Source organism: Culicoides brevitarsis, chromosome 1, assembly GCF_036172545.1.
Source record: "Culicoides brevitarsis isolate CSIRO-B50_1 chromosome 1, AGI_CSIRO_Cbre_v1, whole genome shotgun sequence".
Classification (NCBI taxonomy): domain Eukaryota; kingdom Metazoa; phylum Arthropoda; class Insecta; order Diptera; family Ceratopogonidae; genus Culicoides; species Culicoides brevitarsis.
Window position 1 is genome coordinate 44,237,473 of NC_087085.1, and position 19,331 is coordinate 44,256,803.

A 19,331-nucleotide genomic window follows, 5' to 3' on the forward strand; every position below is an offset into this window, starting at 1 on the left:
ACGTTTCTCGTGTCGCCGATGCCTGTCAATGTGACGTAATTCGTCAAAAAAACAAAAAATAGAAAGGAAGAACGACGTAAAAAAGAGAATTTTCATCAATTTCGGCATTTAGATGACCATTAAATAATGTACAGATATGTCCTGCGACGTTTGAGAGATATTGTCGAGAAAACCTACTCAGTGTTAGACGCGCAAAAGACATGGACATGCAATAAAAGTGTCGAAAACTCAAGTGGTTCGCATTGTGCTCCGCACAGCAACAGCACGAATGTTGTTTTGGTTCGTCCCGCATTCACGGAGCTTTGTTCAACGCAAAAATCCGAGCCGAATCGGGATCTGTGTTTCATCCCGGAGCGCAAAGATGCCGGAGGATCGGGCCCCAATCGCGAGAGATGTCACAAAGAACACGAACGACAACAATGCGACTTTACATGGGTATCAGCATTAACTTGGGTGAGAGAAAAAGTGACCTTGTATCGTTTTTTTTATCGCATTTCGAAGGATATTTAATGATATTTAGTCTGTCTGTCGTTATTGAAGTTGTTTCATTGTTCGAGAAAAATCTTTTTATGGATTTTTATTAAAAAAAATTTTTTTTTTGACTCGAAAATTTTAGAATTAAATATTGAAAGCTTTCTCATATTTTCTTGAATTTTTTTTAATATTTTTCTAAAATTTATATTAAAAAAATAAATTTATATTTAAAAAAAAATTATTTAATTAAATTAATTTACCTTCAATTAATTTCAATGTTTAAGTTTAAAAAAATTTTTTTTTAAATTTAAATAATTAATTTGATTTATTAATTTTTTTCTTATTTTATTAAATAATTTAATTTAAATTAATTTAAATTTTTAGTTTAAATTATTAAATATTTTTATTTTTTAAATTATTTTAATTAAAATAAAATTAATTTAAAGTAGAAAAAAAAGAAAATTTTGAAATAAAAAAATTGAACGTAAAGAAAAATTTGAATTTTTAAGATTTTTTTTTTTTTTCATTTTTTTTAATTAAATTTTAATAATTCATTTTCTTCTAATTTTTTAAAATAATTTAATTTAATTTAATTTCAATTATTTTTATTTTTAAATATTTTAATATTTTTATTTTTTAAAAAATATTAATTAAATTGAAATAATTTGAAAGTTGAATAGTTCAAATTAAAAAAAAAATTTGAAATAAAAAATTGAACTTAAAAAAAATTTTAGAATTTTGAAAATCTTAAAGAAATTAGTAAACTTTTATTATCTGAATTAAAATTTAACAAAAAATGGAAAATATGAGAAAATTTAAATACCTATTTGAGTTTTAAAAAATTATAAAATTTCAATGTCGAGGATGAATTTTTTTTATTCGAAAAATTACTAAAAATAATTTTAAAAAAATATAAATAAATAATTTAAAATATTTAAAAAATAAAATTAGAATAAAAAATACAAAAAAATAATTTCAAATTTAAAAAATAAAATCAAAAAACAAATTAAAATCATTTTTTAGAAATTTAAAATCGAGTGAAAACATTGTGTCTTGATTTGGAAAGCAAAAAAAAATATTTTTTAATTATCACATTGAGTCGAGGATATTTTTTTTTTTTTTTTTTTTTAATTATTAAATTCATTTTTCATTTCATTAAATAATTTTATTAAAAATAAAATAAAAAAATATAAAAAAAAATTAAAATAAAAATTTAAAATATTAAAAAAAATAAAAATAAAAAAATTAAAATTTTAAATGAAACCGAAAATTTATAGAAAATATTCAATTTTTTTTTATTTAATTTGGAAGTCAGATAAAAATATTTTGAAAAAATTAATATTAAAATAATTAAGAAAAAAAAAATTAAAATTTAAAAATTATTTAAATAAAAATTCGAAATGCGACAAAGTTAAATGTCCCTTCAAGGGCAACAACTCAATTCAATTCTCACTTTTGTCTATTTTTAACTTGTTTCTCTTCATTTGTTTTTTTCTTTCAAATCCAGTCTAGCGCACTTGTTTGTGGATGGTATGCATCGCAGCTGCTCTGTTTGCATCGCCGTAACCCGCAACATCGAGGTTGGGACTCAAGATGTGCCTATTCCCGTGTTTTCATGAATACGAATCGTGCCCTGCACACAACTTTATTAGCACGACTCGCATTCGCATCTTCGCCGCTTTACGAAGCCAACCAACAACAACAACCGACGAGGCAATTTCATCGTTTGAAACGCGCCGAGACGCCAGATTCACAAAATTCCGGAGATAGTGGCGTGTTTGACGCAAAACCATCGCGAAGTAATTCCCCTCAGTTTGATTTTTTGCTGCACGACGATCACGAAGAGCTGCGAGATTTGCACAAATATGTCATTAATGTGAGCAACGACGAGGAAACTTATGTCGAAAAGCCGAAAAAAACGGAGAAAAGTCAAGAAAATGATCCGAGCACGGTCGAACAAGCCGTTCAAAATCTCCTTTCTGTGATCGGGGAAATTGAATTTCAGCTCGGAATCAAGTCAATTCGTCTTGGCGATTATTCAACGGCCGTTTCTCACTTAAAACTCGCAACGAGTCATCATCATGCCGCAGCCACGTTCAATTTGGGAGTTTGCGCCGAGAACGGAATCGGTTGTAAGAAGGATTTGGCATTCGCCATGAGTTGCTATCAAGCTGCTACAGATCTCGGGCATCCGCAGGCCATGTACAATTTGGGCGTTTTTTACGCGCAAGGCTTGGGAGGCCTCAAGAAAAGTCGCAAAGCGGCACGGAAACTCTTTGAAACCGCAGCTTTGATGGGCGTGATCGAAGCAAAGGCAGCTTTAGGCTTGCCCATTGTTGATCTTCCGGGTCTTCAAAAGACAATGACGACAGAATTTGGTGCCATGAACTACGAAGTACGAAGCGTTGCTTAAAAGGAAAAAAGCCTCAAATTATTTTTTTCGTTATCGGTTAAGGGGGTTTTGTTTGTTTTTTTCTCAATATATTTTATTATCTCTCGACTTTGATATCTATCACGTTTTTTCAGTTTGTTTGGACAAATGACTAATTAACTGATTAAATATTTTCATAGTAGCAACGTTAAATGACGTTTTTTGTTTATTTTTTGGATTATAAAATTTTTTGATCGACACTAAAAATTTTTTTCTTAACTTTCGTACTCAAATAAATGTCGATTGCATGAAAATTTGTGAAAAATTTACATACAGAATTATTATTTTTGAAAAAAAAAATAAAAATATGAGTTATGAAAAAAAATAAATAAATAGAATTAGATTTCAAAAAGTGAAAATTGTTGTTTTATTTTTTAATTTTAAATTTTAAGCGAATTTTTTCTATTTTTTTAAATTAAATCTAAAAATTTAATTTTATTTATATTAATTTTTTTCTAAAATTTTTCAACTGCCATAAATAATTTCATCACTATTTCATAATTAGTTTTAAAAAAAAATTAAATTAAAATTTTATATTTTTTTTTTGTTTTTTCCTTAAAATTAAAAATTAATTATTTTTATAAAAAAAATGGTAAAAAATTTTTCATGACCGAATATTCGAAAAAGAAGAAAAACTGTCTTGAGATTTTTCAAGTTACTTTTCAACCAAATTTTGATGGGTTTCAAAGCTAAAATTTAATAAATATTCATTCTAAAGTCGATTTCCATTGCTATCTGATCGATTTTTGATGAAATAAAAAAAAGTACGATTTTATCATATGAGGAGCAAAAATCGTACTTTTTTTCTCAAGTCAATTTTCAACCAACTTTTGATGGGTTTCAAAGCTAAAATTTAATAAATATTCATTCTAAAGTTGATTTCCATTTCTATCTGATCGATTTTTGATGAAATAAAAAAAAGTACGATTTTATCATATGAGGAGCAAAAATCGTACTTTTTTTCTCAAGTCAATTTTCAACCAACTTTTGATGGGTTTCAAAGCTAAAATTTAATAAATATTCATTCTAAAGTCGATTTCCATTGCTATCTGATCGATTTTTGATGAAATAAAAAAAAGTACGATTTTATCATATGAGGAGCAAAAATCGTACTTTTTTTCTCAAGTCAATTTTCAACCAACTTTTGATGGGTTTCAAAGCTAAAATTTAATAAATATTCATTCTAAAGTCGATTTCCATTGCTATCTGATCGATTTTTGATGAAATAAAAAAAAGTACGATTTTATCATATGAGGAGCAAAAATCGTACTTTTTTTCTCAAGTCAATTTTCAACCAATTTTTGATGGGTTTCAAAGCTAAAAATTAATAAATATTCATTCTAAAGTTGATTTCCATTGATATCTGATCGATTTTTGATGAAATAAAAAAAAGTACGATTTTATCATATGAGGAGCAAAAATCGTACTTTTTTTCTCAAGTCAATTTTTGATGGGTTTCAAAGCTAAAAATTAATAAATATTCATTCTAAAGTTGATTTCCATTGATATCTGATCGATTTTTGATGAAATAAAAAAAAGTACGATTTTATCATATGAGGAGCAAAAATCGTACTTTTTTTCTCAAGTCAATTTTTGATGGGTTTCAAAGCTAAAAATTAATAAATATTCATTCTAAAGAATTTCCATTGATATCTGATCGATTTTTGATGAAATAAAAAAAAGTACGATTTTATCATATGAGGAGCAAAAATCGTACTTTTTTTCTCAAGTCAATTTTTGATGGGTTTCAAAGCTAAAAATTAATAAATATTCATTCTAAAGATGATTTCCATTGATATCTGATCGATTTTTGATGAAATAAAAAAAAGTACGATTTTATCATATGAGGAGCAAAAATCGTACTTTTTTTCTCAAGTCAATTTTTGATGGGTTTCAAAGCTAAAAATGGGTTTCAAAGCTAAAAATTAATAAATATTCATTCTAAAGTTGATTTCCATTGATATCTGATCGATTTTTGATGAAATAAAAAAAAGTACGATTTTATCATATGAGGAGCAAAAATCGTACTTTTTTACTCAAGTAAATTTTTGATGGGTTTCAAAGCTAAAAATTAATAAATATTCATTCTAAAGTTGATTTCCATTGATATCTGATCGATTTTTGATGAAATAAAAAAAAGTACGATTTTATCATATGAGGAGCAAAAATCGTACTTTTTTTCTCATGAGGAGCAAAAATCGTACTTTTTTTCTCAAGTCAATGTTTCAAAGCTAAAAATTAATAAATATTCATTCTAATGATGATTTCCATTGATATCTGATCGATTTTTGATGAAATAAAAAAAAGTACGATTTTATCATATGAGGAGCAAAAATCGTACTTTTTTTCTCAAGTGAGCAAAGCTAAAAATTAATAAATATTCATTCTAAAGATGATTTCCATTGATATCTGATCGATTTTTGATGAAATAAAAAAAAGTACGATTTTATCATATGAGGAGCAAAAATCGTACTTTTTTTCTCAAGTCAATTTTCAACCAATTTTTGATGGGTTTCAAAGCTAAAAATTAATAAATATTCATTCTAAAGATGATTTCCATTGATATCTGATCGATTTTTGATGAAATAAAAAAAAGTACGATTTTATCATATGAGGAGCAAAAATCGTACTTTTTTTCTCAAGTCAATTTTCAACCAATTTTTGATGGGTTTCAAAGCTAAAAATTAATAAATATTCATTCTAAAGATGATTTCCATTGATATCTGATCGATTTTTGATGAAATAAAAAAAAGTACGATTTTATCATATGAGGAGCAAAAATCGTACTTTTTTTCTCAAGTCACTTTTCAACCAATTTTTGATGGGTTTCAAAGCTAAAAATTAATAAATATTCGTTCTAAAGATGATTTCCATTGATATCTGATCGATTTTTGATGAAATAAAAAAAAGTACGATTTTATCATATGAGGAGCAAAAATCGTACTTTTTTTCTCAAGTCAATTTTCAACCAATTTTTGATGGGTTTCAAAGCTAAAAATTAATAAATATTCATTCTAAAGATGATTTCCATTGATATCTGATCGATTTTTGATGAAATAAAAAAAAGTACGATTTTATCATATGAGGAGCAAAAATCGTACTTTTTTTCTCAAGTCAATTTTTGATGGGTTTCAAAGCTAAAAATTAATAAATATTCATTCTAAAGATGATTTCCATTGATATCTGATCGATTTTTGATGAAATAAAAAAAAGTACGATTTTATCATATGAGGAGCAAAAATCGTACTTTTTTTCTCAAGTCAATTTTCAACCAATTTTTGATGGGTTTCAAAGCTAAAAATTAATAAATATTCATTCTAAAGTGATTTCCATTGATTGATTCTGATCGATTTTTGATGAAATAAAAAAAAGTACGATTTTATCATATGAGGAGCAAAAATCGTACTTTTTTTCTCAAGTCACTTTTCAACCAATTTTTGATGGGTTTCAAAGCTAAAAATTAATAAATATTCATTCTAAAGTCGATTTCCATTGCTATCTGATCGATTTTTGATGAAATAAAAAAAAGTACGATTTTATCATATGATGGGTTTCAAAGCTAAAATTTAATAAATATTCATTCTAAAGTCGATTTCCATTGCTATCTGATCGATTTTTGAAGAAATAAAAAAAACAACGATTTTTCCATATGAGGAGCAAAAATCGTACTTTTTTTCTCAAGTCACTGAGGATTTTTGATGAAATAAAAAAAAGTAAGATTTTATCATAGCAAAAATCGTACTTTTTTTTTCAAGTCAATTTTCAACCAACTTTTGATGGGTTTCAAAGCTAAAATTTAATAAATATTCATTCTAAAGTCGATTTCCATTGCTATCTGATCGATTTTTGATGAAATAAAAAAAAGTACGATTTTATCATATGAGAAGCAAAAATCGTTGTTTTTTTCTCAAGTCAATTTTCAACCAACTTTTGATGAGTTTCAAAGCTAAAAGTTAATAAATATTCATTCTAAAGTCGATTTCCATTGCTATCTGATCGATTTTTGATGAAATTTTGAAAAAAAATTTAATAAATATTCATTCTAAAGTTGATTTCCATTGCTATCTGATCGATTTTTGATGAAATAAAAAAAACAACGATTATATTTTATGAGGAGCAAAAATCGTTGTTTTTTTCTCAAGTCAATTTTCAACCAACTTTTGATGGGTTTCAAAGCTAAAATTTAATAAATATTCATTCTAAAGTCGATTTCCATTGCTATCTGATCGATTTTTGAAGAAATAAAAAAAACAACGATTTTTCCATATGAGGAGCAAAAACCGTTGTTTTTTTCTGAAGTCACTTTTCAACCAATTTTTGATGGGTTTCAAAGCTAAAAGTCTTCGAAATGCGGTAAAAAAATTTTTAAAATAAAAACAAACAAAAAAAGGGGCCTGAATATTTTTTTAATAAAAAAGAAATTTGGTAAAAAAAAATATTTTTTTTAATTAAATTAAAAATATTTAAAAATTTAGAAAAATAAAAAAAATAAATTTATAAACTGGGTTTGAGTTAAATTTTTTTAATTATAAATATTTTTCATTTAATTTTTTTTTAATTTTTTTTTTTAAATTTTAGGAAAAAAAATACTATTTGTAAGTGATTTGTGAAACATAATAAGTAAGTATCAGCAAATCCAACTAATCGTCAGTTAAAATTAGATTTCGCAAGTTTTACGATATTTTCATAGAAACACGAACATATGTTTTGCTAATATCCCTACATTGTAGAAACAAATTAAATTAAGTAACTGAGCCTATTTGAAACCGCCAAGTTTACTGCCAAGTTCGTTTTTGCAACTCACTGAAGTTGGTCGATTTTTATTTTTTTTTGCGATAAAAAATATTTTTAAAAAAATATGAAGAGTATTTGGGAGACTCTTGAATCAGCTGTAAGTATTTTTTTTTATTTTTGTGAAAAATAGAAAATAAAATTCCCAAGAGTGTTTTTTAATAATAAAAAAAATTAGTTTACATAATTGGATTGACATACTTACATAATCAATAAATTGTGTTGAATTTAATCTTTTATCGTGTTCCAGAAGCCAAATAGCTCATTTAAACAATCCACAACGAAAAAATATCCAAATTGTGACGAAAGTGTGTGGTTACGCTCGTGCGAAAAAGAAGTCCTTGAACCGATTAAAGGTAAAGTAACGGGCGTCATTCCTTCTTGGTTAAATGGACAATTGTTGAGAAATGGTCCGGGAAGTCTCAAAGTTGGCGAAATGGAATTTAATCATTTGTTCGATAGCTCCGCGCTTTTACATCGATTCGGGATTCAAAATGGCGAAGTAACGTACCAATGTAAATTTTTGGAGACGAATTCTTTTAAAAGGAATCAAACAGCGCAAAGAATTGTCGTAAGTTTTTTTTTTTTTATTTTAATTTTTAAGTTTAAATTTTTTCAAAAGATGACAGAATTTGGAACAAAAGCAATTCCTGATCCGTGTCATAATATTTTTAATCGGTAAGAAAATTTTTTTAAAAGATTTTTTTAACCTGAAAATTTATTAAAACTAATTTTTAGAGTTTCTACGATGTTCAAACCGGGCGAAAACAGTAGCGATAATGCGATGATCTCCATTTATCCGTTTAACGATGAATATTTTGCATTTGCTGAATCTCCTTTTATTTTCAAAATCGATCCAAAATCGTTGGAAACGTTAAAAAGAGTGAATTTGTTTGATAAATTAGGAATTGTGAACCATACATCGCATCCTCATGTTTTGAAAGATGGCACTGTAAGATCTTTTCTACTGTTTTCCGCTAAAAAACAAACCACAAATTTGATCTTTTGCCTCATTTTCGGCGGAAAACTGTAGTGATCATTCAAAATTTTTATTTTTTTTTTAATTTTTAGGTTTTTAACATTGGAATGATACCACACAAAACAGGACCTCGTTACGTTATACTTTGTTTCCCGAAAGGAGAGAAAATTTTTGATGAAGCAAGAATTGTCGCAAGTATTCCAGCAAGATTTAAATTCAATCCATCTTACATGCATACGTTTGGATTGACAGAAAATTTCTTTTTAATTGGTTCGTTTTTTTTTTCAAAATTTATTTTTTTTCTAATTTTTTTATTTTTACAGTTGAACAACCTTTGACAGTTTCAGTTTCGAAAGTTTTTAAAACTCATTTAATGAATGAGCCTTTGATCTCTTGCATGAAATGGTTTCCTGAAAAACAAGTAAGTTTTAAAAAAAATCAAAATAGTAATTAATTTTTTTGTATTTTCAGACATTTATTCATGTAATTAGTCGAAAAACGGGAAAATTATGTTACACATTTCAAACAGAATCGTTTTTCTATCTTCATATAATTAATTCGTATGAGAGTGAAAATCATATTGTTCTCGATATTTGTTGTTATAAAGACCCGAGTATGATAAATTGTATGTATGTGACGTCATTAAAGGTAAGAAAAAAAATTAATTTTAATTTTATTTTATTTTTTTTAATTTTTCACTCGTTTTTCACTTAAAAAAATTTTAAAAATACTTCTAAAAATTTTTAAATTAAATGTTTATTTTTTTTTAATTTTCAAATTAAATATTTAATTTGTAAAAATCTTTTTTTATTTTTAAATCTTTTTTTTAATTTTTAAATTAAATATTTATTTTTTAAAAAAATTTAAATTAAATAAATAAAATCATTTTTTAAATATTTAATTTCAAAATTTTTAAATATAAAAAAATAAGAAAAAAAATATAAAATGATTTTTTTTTAATTTTAAAAAAATTTTACAAAATGAGTTTTTTTTAAATTTTATTTTCAAATATTTTTTTAATTCAAAATAAATAAAAAAAAATATTTTTAATTATTTCTAAAAATAATTTTATTTTTTTTTTTAAATATTTTTAAATAAAAAATCTATTTTATAATTTTATTTTAATTATTTTTTTAGAACATGCAACGAAATGACGATTACGCAAAAATGTTCAGAGGAAGACCATTGAGATTTATTTTACCTTTACTCGAACCTGAAACCAAAAAACCAAAATCTCCCATAAAACTTTATCAAAAAGTCCCGAAGCCCTCATCAAACTGGAGCAAAATCATCTCGAAACTCTTCAAAACAAAAAAAATCAGTGACGTTACCAAATTCGAAGGCGTACGAGAATTCCATCGAACAAAAAGACCGAAAGCTGAAAATAAGGAAATCGAAGCTTTGCTATCGGAAAACTTGATAAAACTTCAGGGAACAAAATGTACCGCTGTTAAACTCGCTGATGGAAAAATTTTCTGTCGTCCTGAAATTTTGTGCGATTTGGGATGCGAAACGCCGCGAATAAATTACGAAAACTTTTTGGGAATGAAATATCGATATTTTTATGCAATTAGCAGCGATGTCGATGTTGATAATCCGGGAACGTTGATAAAAGTTGACACAATTACAAAAACTTGTAGGACATGGTGCGAAAAAAATTGTTATCCGAGTGAACCGATTTTTGTTCCTTCGATTGATTCGAATGTAAGTTTTTAGATTTTTTTAAAATTAAAAAAAAAACAGAAATATTTATTAAATAACATTTTTTACAAAATTTTTTTTTTTGAAATTTGAATCAAATTTCTTAAAAAAATTTTTTAATAAATATTTCTGTTTAAAAAAAAATATTTTTTTTTAGAGCGAAGATGACGGCGTTGTACTTGCATCTATGGTTTGGGGAAGAAATGAACCAAATAAAGTCGGATTATTGATTCTTTGTGCAAAAACTTTTAAGGAAATCGGAAGAAGTGTATTTATTACTCCGAGTCCCGTGCCGAAATGTTTACATGGATGGTTTGCGCCAAAAAATTAAATTAAAAATGTCAAAAGGTTTAAAATTAAATTTAATAAACAAAATAATATTTTAAAAATACCTACATTTTTTTTTGGCTGAAATTTTTTTTGATCAATTTTTTTTGCTAACATCTTTAAAAGGCTCCTGTACATCGAAAACGCAAAATTTGGAAAAAGTCCAAAACAAAAGTTGTTTCTAAAGACAAAACCTTCAATTTGAGACGGAGAACGGTGATCTAACTCAATTTTCAAAAATGGGTACATGAGCCCTCATAATAAGAGGATTTTGGCTGAAATTTTTTTTGCTAACATCTTTAAAAGGCTCCTGTACATCGGAAACGCAAAATTTGGAAAAAGTCCAAAACAAAAGTTGTTTCTAAAGACAAAACCTTCAATTTGAGACGGAGAACGGTGATCTAACTCAATTTTTAAAAAATGGGTACATGAGCCCTCATAATAAGAGGATTTTGGCTGAAATTTTTTTTGCTAACATCTTTAAAAGGCTCCTGTACATCGGAAACGCAAAATTTGGAAAAAGTCCAAAACAAAAGTTGTTTCTAAAGACAAAACCTTCAATTTGAGACGGAGAACGGTGATCTAACTCAATTTTCAAAAATGGGTACATGAGCCCTCATAATAAGAGGATTTTGGCTGAAATTTTTTTTGCTAACATCTTTAAAAGGCTCCTGTACATCGGAAACGCAAAATTTGGAAAAAGTCCAAAACAAAAGTTGTTTCTAAAGACAAAACCTTCAATTTGAGACGGAGAACGGTGATCTAACTCAATTTTCAAAAATGGGTACATGAGCCCTCATAATAAGAGGATTTTGGCTGAAATTTTTTTTGCTAACATCTTTAAAAGGCTCCTGTACATCGGAAACGCAAAATTTGGAAAAAGTCCAAAACAAAAGTTGTTTCTAAAGACAAAACCTTCAATTTGAGACGGAGAACGGTGATCTAACTCAATTTTCAAAAATGGGTACATGAGCCCTCATAATAAGAGGATTTTGGCTGAAATTTTTTTTGCTAACATCTTTAAAAGGCTCCTGTACATCGGAAACGCAAAATTTGGAAAAAGTCCAAAACAAAAGTTGTTTCTAAAGACAAAACCTTCAATTTGAGACGGAGAACGGTGATCTAACTCAATTTTCAAAAATGGGTACATGAGCCCTCATAATAAGAGGATTTTGGCTGAAATTTTTTTTGCTAACATCTTTAAAAGGCTCCTGTACATCGGAAACGCAAAATTTGGAAAAAGTCCAAAACAAAAGTTGTTTCTAAAGACAAAACCTTCAATTTGAGACGGAGAACGGTGATCTAACTCAATTTTCAAAAATGGGTACATGAGCCCTCATAATAAGAGGATTTTGGCTGAAATTTTTTTTGATCAATTTTTTTTGCTAACATCTTTAAAAGGCTCCTGTACATCGAAAACGCAAAATTTGGAAAAAGTCCAAAACAAAAGTTGTTTCTAATGTTCAAAACTACATTTTGAGACGGAGAACGGTAATCTAGCTCAATTTTCAAAAATGGGCACATGAGCCCTCATAATAAGAGGATTTTGGCTGAAATTTTTTTTCATCAATTTTTTTTGCTAACATCTTTAAAAGGCTCCTGTACATCGAAAACGCAAAATTTAGAAAAAGTCCAAAACAAAAGTTGTTTCTAATGTTCAAAACTACATTTTGAGACGGAGAACGGTAATCTAGCTCAATTTTCAAAAATGGGTACATGAGCCCTCATAATAAGAGGATTTTGGCTGAAATTTTTTTTCATCAATTTTTTTTGCTAACATCTTTAAAAGGCTCCTGTACATCGAAAACGCAAAATTTAGAAAAAGTCCAAAACAAAAGTTGTTTCTAATGTTCAAAACTACATTTTGAGACGGAGAACGGTAATCTAGCTCAATTTTCAAAAATGGGTACATGAGCCCTCATAATAAGAGGATTTTGGCTGAAATTTTTTTTCATCAATTTTTTTTGCTAACATCTTTAAAAGGCTCCTGTACATCGAAAACGCAAAATTTAGAAAAAGTCCAAAACGCAAAATTTGTTTCTAATGAAAAACTACATTTTGAGACGGAGAACGGTCTAGCTCAATTTTCAAAAATGGGTACATGAGCCCTCATAATAAGAGGATTTTGGCTGAAATTTTTTTTCATCAATTTTTTTTGCTAACATCTTTAAAAGGCTCCTGTACATCGGAAACGCAAAATTTAGAAAAAGTCCAAAACAAAAGTTGTTTCTAATGTTCAAAACTACATTTTGAGACGGAGAACGGTAATCTAGCTCAATTTTCAAAAATGGGTACATGAGCCCTCATAATAAGAGGATTTTGGCTGAAATTTTTTTTGCTAACATCTTTAAAAGGCTCCTGTACATCGAAAACGCAAAATTTAGAAAAAGTCCAAAACAAAAGTTGTTTCTAATGTTCAAAACTACATTTTGAGACGGAGAACGGTGATCTAACTCAATTTTCAAAAATGGGTACATGAGCCCTCATAATAAGAGGATTTTGGCTGAAATTTTTTTTCATCAATTTTTTTTGCTAACATCTTTTTTCATCAATTTTTTTTCCTAACATCTTTAAAAGGCTCCTGTACATCGAAAACGCAAAATTTAGAAAAAGTCCAAAACAAAAGTTGTTTCTAATGTTCAAAACTACATTTTGAGACGGAGAACGGTAATCTAGCTCAATTTTCAAAAATGGGTACATGAGCCCTCATAATAAGAGGATTTTGGCTGAAATTTTTTTTCATCAATTTTTTTGCTAACATCTTTAAAAGGCTCCTGTACATCGAAAACGCAAAATTTAGAAAAAGTCCAAAACAAAAGTTGTTTCTAATGTTCAAAACTACATTTTGAGACGGAGAACGGTAATCTAGCTCAATTTTCAAAAATGGGTACATGAGCCCTCATAATAAGAGGATTTTGGCTGAAATTTTTTTTCATCAATTTTTTTTGCTAACATCTTTAAAAGGCTCCTGTACATCGAAAACGCAAAATTTAGAAAAAGTCCAAAACAAAAGTTGTTTCTAACATCAAAACCTACATTTTGAGACGGAGAACGGTAATCTAGCTCAATTTTGGAAAATCGGTACATGAGCCCTCATAATAAGAGGATTTTGGCTGAAATTTTTTTTCATCAATTTTTTTTGCTAACATCTTTAAAAGGCTCCTGTACATCGAAAACGCAAAATTTAGAAAAAGTCCAAAACAAAAGTTGTTTCTAATGTTCAAAACTACATTTTGAGACGGAGAACGGTAATCTAGCTCAATTTTCAAAAATGGGTACATGAGCCCTCATAATAAGAGGATTTTGGCTGAAATTTTTTTTCATCAATTTTTTTTGCTAACATCTTTAAAAGGCTCCTGTACATCGAAAACGCAAAATTTAGAAAAAGTCCAAAACAAAAGTTGTTTCTAATGTTCAAAACTACATTTTGAGACGGAGAACGGTAATCTAGCTCAATTTTCAAAAATGGGTACATGAGCCCTCATAATAAGAGGATTTTGGCTGAAATTTTTTTTCATCAATTTTTTTCGCTAACATCTTTAAAAGGCTCCTGTACATCGAAAACGCAAAATTTAGAAAAAGTCCAAAACAAAAGTTGTTTCTAATGTTCAAAACTACATTTTGAGACGGAGAACGGTAATCTAGCTCAATTTTCAAAAATCGGTACATGAGCCCTCATAATAAGAGGATTTTGACTTAAATTTTTTTTCATCAATTTTTTTGTGCTAACATCTTTAAAAGGCTCCTGTACATCGAAAACGCAAAATTTAGAAAAAGTCCAAAACAAAAGTTGTTTCTAATGTTCAAAACTACATTTTGAGACGGAGAACGGTAATCTAGCTCAATTTTCAAAAATCGGTACATGAGCCCTCATAATAAGAGGATGATTTTTTATGAAATTTTTTTTGCTAACATCTTTAAAAGGCTCCTGTACATCGAAAACGCAAAATTTAGAAAAAGTCCAAAACAAAAGTTGTTTCTAATGTTCAAAACTACATTTTGAGACGGAGAACGGTAATCTAGCTCAATTTTGGAAAATCGGTACATGAGCCCTCATAATAAGAGGATTTTGGCTGAAATTTTTTTTCATCAATTTTTTTTGCTAACATCTTTAAAAGGCTCCTGTACATCGAAAACGCAAAATTTAGAAAAAGTCCAAAACAAAAGTTGTTTCTAATGTTCAAAACTACATTTTGAGACGGAGAACGGTAATCTAGCTCAATTTTGGAAAATCGGTACATGAGCCCTCATAATAAGAGGATTTTGGCTGAAATTTTTTTTCATCAATTTTTTTTGCTAACATCTTTAAAAGGCTCCTGTACATCGAAAACGCAAAATTTAGAAAAAGTCCAAAACAAAAGTTGTTTCTAATGTTCAAAAATACATTTTGAGACGGAGAAACGGTAATCTAGCTCAATTTTCAAAAATGGGTACATGAGCCCTCATAATAAGAGGATTTTGGCTGAAATTTTTTTTCATCAATTTTTTTTGCTAACATCTTTAAAAGGCTCCTGTACATCGAAAACGCAAAATTTAGAAAAAGTCCAAAAAAAAAGTTGTTTCTAATGTTCAAAACTAAAAGTTCTAGCTTTTTCAAAAATGGGTACATGAGCCCTCATAATAAGAGGATTTTGGCTGAAATCAAAACTTTAAAAGGCTCCTGTACATCGAAAACGCAAAATTTAGAAAAAGTCCAAAACAAAAGTTGTTTCTAGAAAACGGAGAGACGGTAATCTAGCTCAATTTTCAAAAATGGGTACATGAGCCCTCATAATAAAATTTTTTTTCATCAATTTTTTTTGCTAACATCTTTAAAAGGATTTACATCGGCAAAATTTAAAAAAGTCCAAAACAAAAGTTTTTCTAATGTTCATCTAATTTTTTTTTTTTTTTCATCAATTTTTTTTGCTAACATCTTTAAAAGGCTCCTGTACATCGAAAACGCAAAATTTAGAAAAAGTCCAAAACAAAAGTTGTTTCTAATGTTCAAAACTACATTTTGAGACGGAGAACGGTAATCTAGCTCAATTTTCAAAAATGGGTACATGAGCCCTCATAATAAGAGGATTTTGGCTGAAATTTTTTTTCATCAATTTTTTTTGCTAACATCTTTAAAAGGCTCCTGTACATCGAAAACGCAAAATTTAGAAAAAGTCCAAAACAAAAGTTGTTTCTAATGTTCAAAACTACATTTTGAGACGGAGAACGGTAATCTAGCTCAATTTTCAAAAATGGGTACATGAGCCCTCATAATAAGAGGATTTTGGCTGAAATTTTTTTTCATCAATTTTTTTTGCTAACATCTTTAAAAGGCTCCTGTACATCGAAAACGCAAAATTTAGAAAAAGTCCAAAACAAAAGTTGTTTCTAATGTTCAAAACTACATTTTGAGACGGAGAACGGTAATCTAGCTCAATTTTCAAAAATGGGTACATGAGCCCTCATAATAAGAGGATTTTGGCTGAAATTTTTTTTCATCAATTTTTTTCGCTAACATCTTTAAAAGGCTCCTGTACATCGAAAACGCAAAATTTAGAAAAAGTCCAAAACAAAAGTTGTTTCTAATGTTCAAAACTACATTTTGAGACGGAGAACGGTAATCTAGCTCAATTTTCAAAAATGGGTACATGAGCCCTCATAATAAGAGGATTTTGGCTGAAATTTTTTTTCATCAATTTTTTTTGCTAACATCTTTAAAAGGCTCCTGTACATCGAAAACGCAAAATTTAGAAAAAGTCCAAAACAAAAGTTGTTTCTAATGTTCAAAACTACATTTTGAGACGGAGAACGGTAATCTAGCTCAATTTTCAAAAATGGGTACATGAGCCCTCATAATAAGAGGATTTTGGCTGAAATTTTTTTTCATCAATTTTTTTTGCTAACATCTTTAAAAGGCTCCTGTACATCGAAAACGCAAAATTTAGAAAAAGTCCAAAACAAAAGTTGTTTCTAATGTTCAAAACTACATTTTGAGACGGAGAACGGTAATCTAGCTCAATTTTCAAAAATGGGTACATGAGCCCTCATAATAAGAGGATTTTGGCTGAAATTTTTTTTCATCAATTTTTTTTGCTAACATCTTTAAAAGGCTCCTGTACATCGAAAACGCAAAATTTAGAAAAAGTCCAAAACAAAAGTTGTTTCTAATGTTCAAAACTACATTTTGAGACGGAGAACGGTAATCTAGCTCAATTTTCAAAAATGGGTACATGAGCCCTCATAATAAGAGGATTTTGGCTGAAATTTTTTTTCATCAATTTTTTTTGCTAACATCTTTAAAAGGCTCCTGTACATCGAAAACGCAAAATTTAGAAAAAGTCCAAAACAAAAGTTGTTTCTAATGTTCAAAACTACATTTTGAGACGGAGAACGGTAATCTAGCTCAATTTTCAAAAATGGGTACATGAGCCCTCATAATAAGAGGATACATGAGCCCTCATAATAAGATGATTTTTTTTCATCAATTTTTTTGCTAACATCTTTAAAAGGCTCCTGTACATCGAAAACGCAAAATTTAGAAAAAGTCCAAAACAAAAGTTGTTTCTAATGTTCAAAACTACATTTTGAGACGGAGAACGGTAATCTAGCTCAATTTTCAAAAATGGGTACATGAGCCCTCATAATAAGAGGATTTTGGCTGAAATTTTTTTTCATCAATTTTTTTTGCTAACATCTTTAAAAGGCTCCTGTACATCGAAAACGCAAAATTTAGAAAAAGTCCAAAACAAAAGTTGTTTCTAATGTTCAAAACTACATTTTGAGACGGAGAACGGTAATCTAGCTCAATTTTCAAAAATGGGTACATGAGCCCTCATAATAAGAGGATTTTGGCTGAAATTTTTTTTCATCAATTTTTTTTGCTAACATCTTTAAAAGGCTCCTGTACATCGAAAACGCAAAATTTAGAAAAAGTCCAAAACAAAAGTTGTTTCTAATGTTCAAAACTACATTTTGAGACGGAGAACGGTAATCTAGCTCAATTTTCAAAAATGGGTACATGAGCCCTCATAATAAGAGGATTTTGGCTGAAATTTTTTTTCATCAATTTTTTTTGCTAACATCTTTAAAAGGCTCCTGTACATCGAAAACGCAAAATTTAGAAAAAGTCCAAAACAAAAGTTGTTTCTAATGTTCAAAACTACATTTTGAGACGGAGAACGGTAATCTAGCTCAATTTTCAAAAATGGGTACATGAGCCCTCATAATAAGAGGATTTTGGCTGAAATTTTTTTTCATCAATTTTTTTTGATAACATCTTTAAAAGGCTCCTGTACATCGAAAACGCAAAATTTAGAAAAAGTCCAAAACAAAAGTTGTTTCTAATGTTCAAAACTACATTTTGAGACGGAGAACGGTAATCTAGCTCAATTTTCAAAAATGGGTACATGAGCCCTCATAATAAGAGGATTTTGGCTGAAATTTTTTTTCATCAATTTTTTTTGCTAACATCTTTAAAAGGCTCCTGTACATCGAAAACGCAAAATTTAGAAAAAGTCCAAAACAAAAGTTGTTTCTAATGTTCAAAACTAAGCTCAATTTTCAAAAATAAGCCCTCATAATAAGAGGATTTTGTTTTTTTTTCAATTAACATCTTTAAAAGGCTCCTGTACATCGGCAAAAAAATTTAGAAAAAGTTGTTTACATTTTGAGACGGAGAACGGTGATCTAACTCAATTTTCAAAAATGGGTACATGAGCCCTTATAATAAGAGGATTTTGGCAAAAAATTTTTTTGATACCTAATTTATGGAAATAAATTAAAAAATTAAACTTTAATTAATTATTTAAATTTTTTTTTGATTCAATTTTTATTTATTTTTAATTTAATAAAAAAAAACTAAATTTGCTTACCATTTTTTTTTATTTATTTTTAATTTTTTTTTTTGTTCCCATTTTTTAATTTATTATTTAAATTTTTATATTAAAAAAATGATTTGTTTTATTTTTTTATATTTATTTTTAATTTTTTTTTTTTAAATTTAATTTAAAAAAATTATATTTTTTTACCATTTTTTTTTTACTTTTTTAATTAATATTAAATATATTAAAAAATAATTAATTTTTAATTAGGCGATTTAATAAAATGAAGCCTATTTTCGTTGAAATAAAAAAAAATTAATTTGAATCTTACATAAAGCATGAATTTTATTCGTTACAATAATAATAATTAATAATTTACTTTTTTTGTGTTTCTTCCTTAATCCACTTTATAATATATTTAATTAATTAATAATAATAACTTTAATCCTAAATGAAGCGATAATTATTATTTTCAGCTTTTTTTTGTATAATTAATATAGTTTGTTGTAGATATAGAGCTGCTGAATGATAAATGTTCATAAGCCTCATATTTTTTGTATATTAATATTTTTTATGATTTTTCTTTAAATATAATCCCGAACTCGTACTCGAGAAATCATGAACATTCAGAACTTTAAACATCATATAATTAATTATACTTCATATATTGAAATATTTTTTAGTGAATACATTACATTGAAATAATGTTACCTATATAAAAACACAAAATTTTTTAATAGTGTAAAATATTTTCTAATCAGTCTTTGTACAATTTTGCTTTAAAGGTGAGTTGATGTTGTTGTAATTTATTTTTTTTTTAATTTAAAAA

General features: G+C 27.6%; 2 protein-coding genes across 2 annotated transcripts; both read left to right on the plus strand.

Annotated features, from left to right (window-relative positions):
* The first annotated feature begins 44 nt into the window (after positions 1-44).
* LOC134837997 (DAP3-binding cell death enhancer 1-like) lies at positions 45-3,229 on the plus strand. The gene is made up of 2 exons (XM_063853426.1): positions 45-453; positions 1,982-3,229. The coding sequence occupies exons 1-2, from the start codon at positions 127-129 to the stop codon at positions 2,885-2,887; spliced, it is 1,233 nt and encodes a 410-aa protein (XP_063709496.1). The 5' UTR covers positions 45-126; the 3' UTR covers positions 2,888-3,229.
* A 4,479-nt stretch (positions 3,230-7,708) lies between these two features.
* On the plus strand, positions 7,709-10,741 carry LOC134838485 (carotenoid isomerooxygenase). Its single transcript, XM_063854027.1, has 9 exons — positions 7,709-7,796; positions 7,947-8,267; positions 8,319-8,374; positions 8,435-8,648; positions 8,768-8,945; positions 8,999-9,096; positions 9,147-9,323; positions 9,813-10,379; positions 10,534-10,741. The coding sequence occupies exons 1-9, from the start codon at positions 7,764-7,766 to the stop codon at positions 10,705-10,707; spliced, it is 1,818 nt and encodes a 605-aa protein (XP_063710097.1). The 5' UTR covers positions 7,709-7,763; the 3' UTR covers positions 10,708-10,741.
* Positions 10,742-19,331: the final 8,590 nt, after the last annotated feature.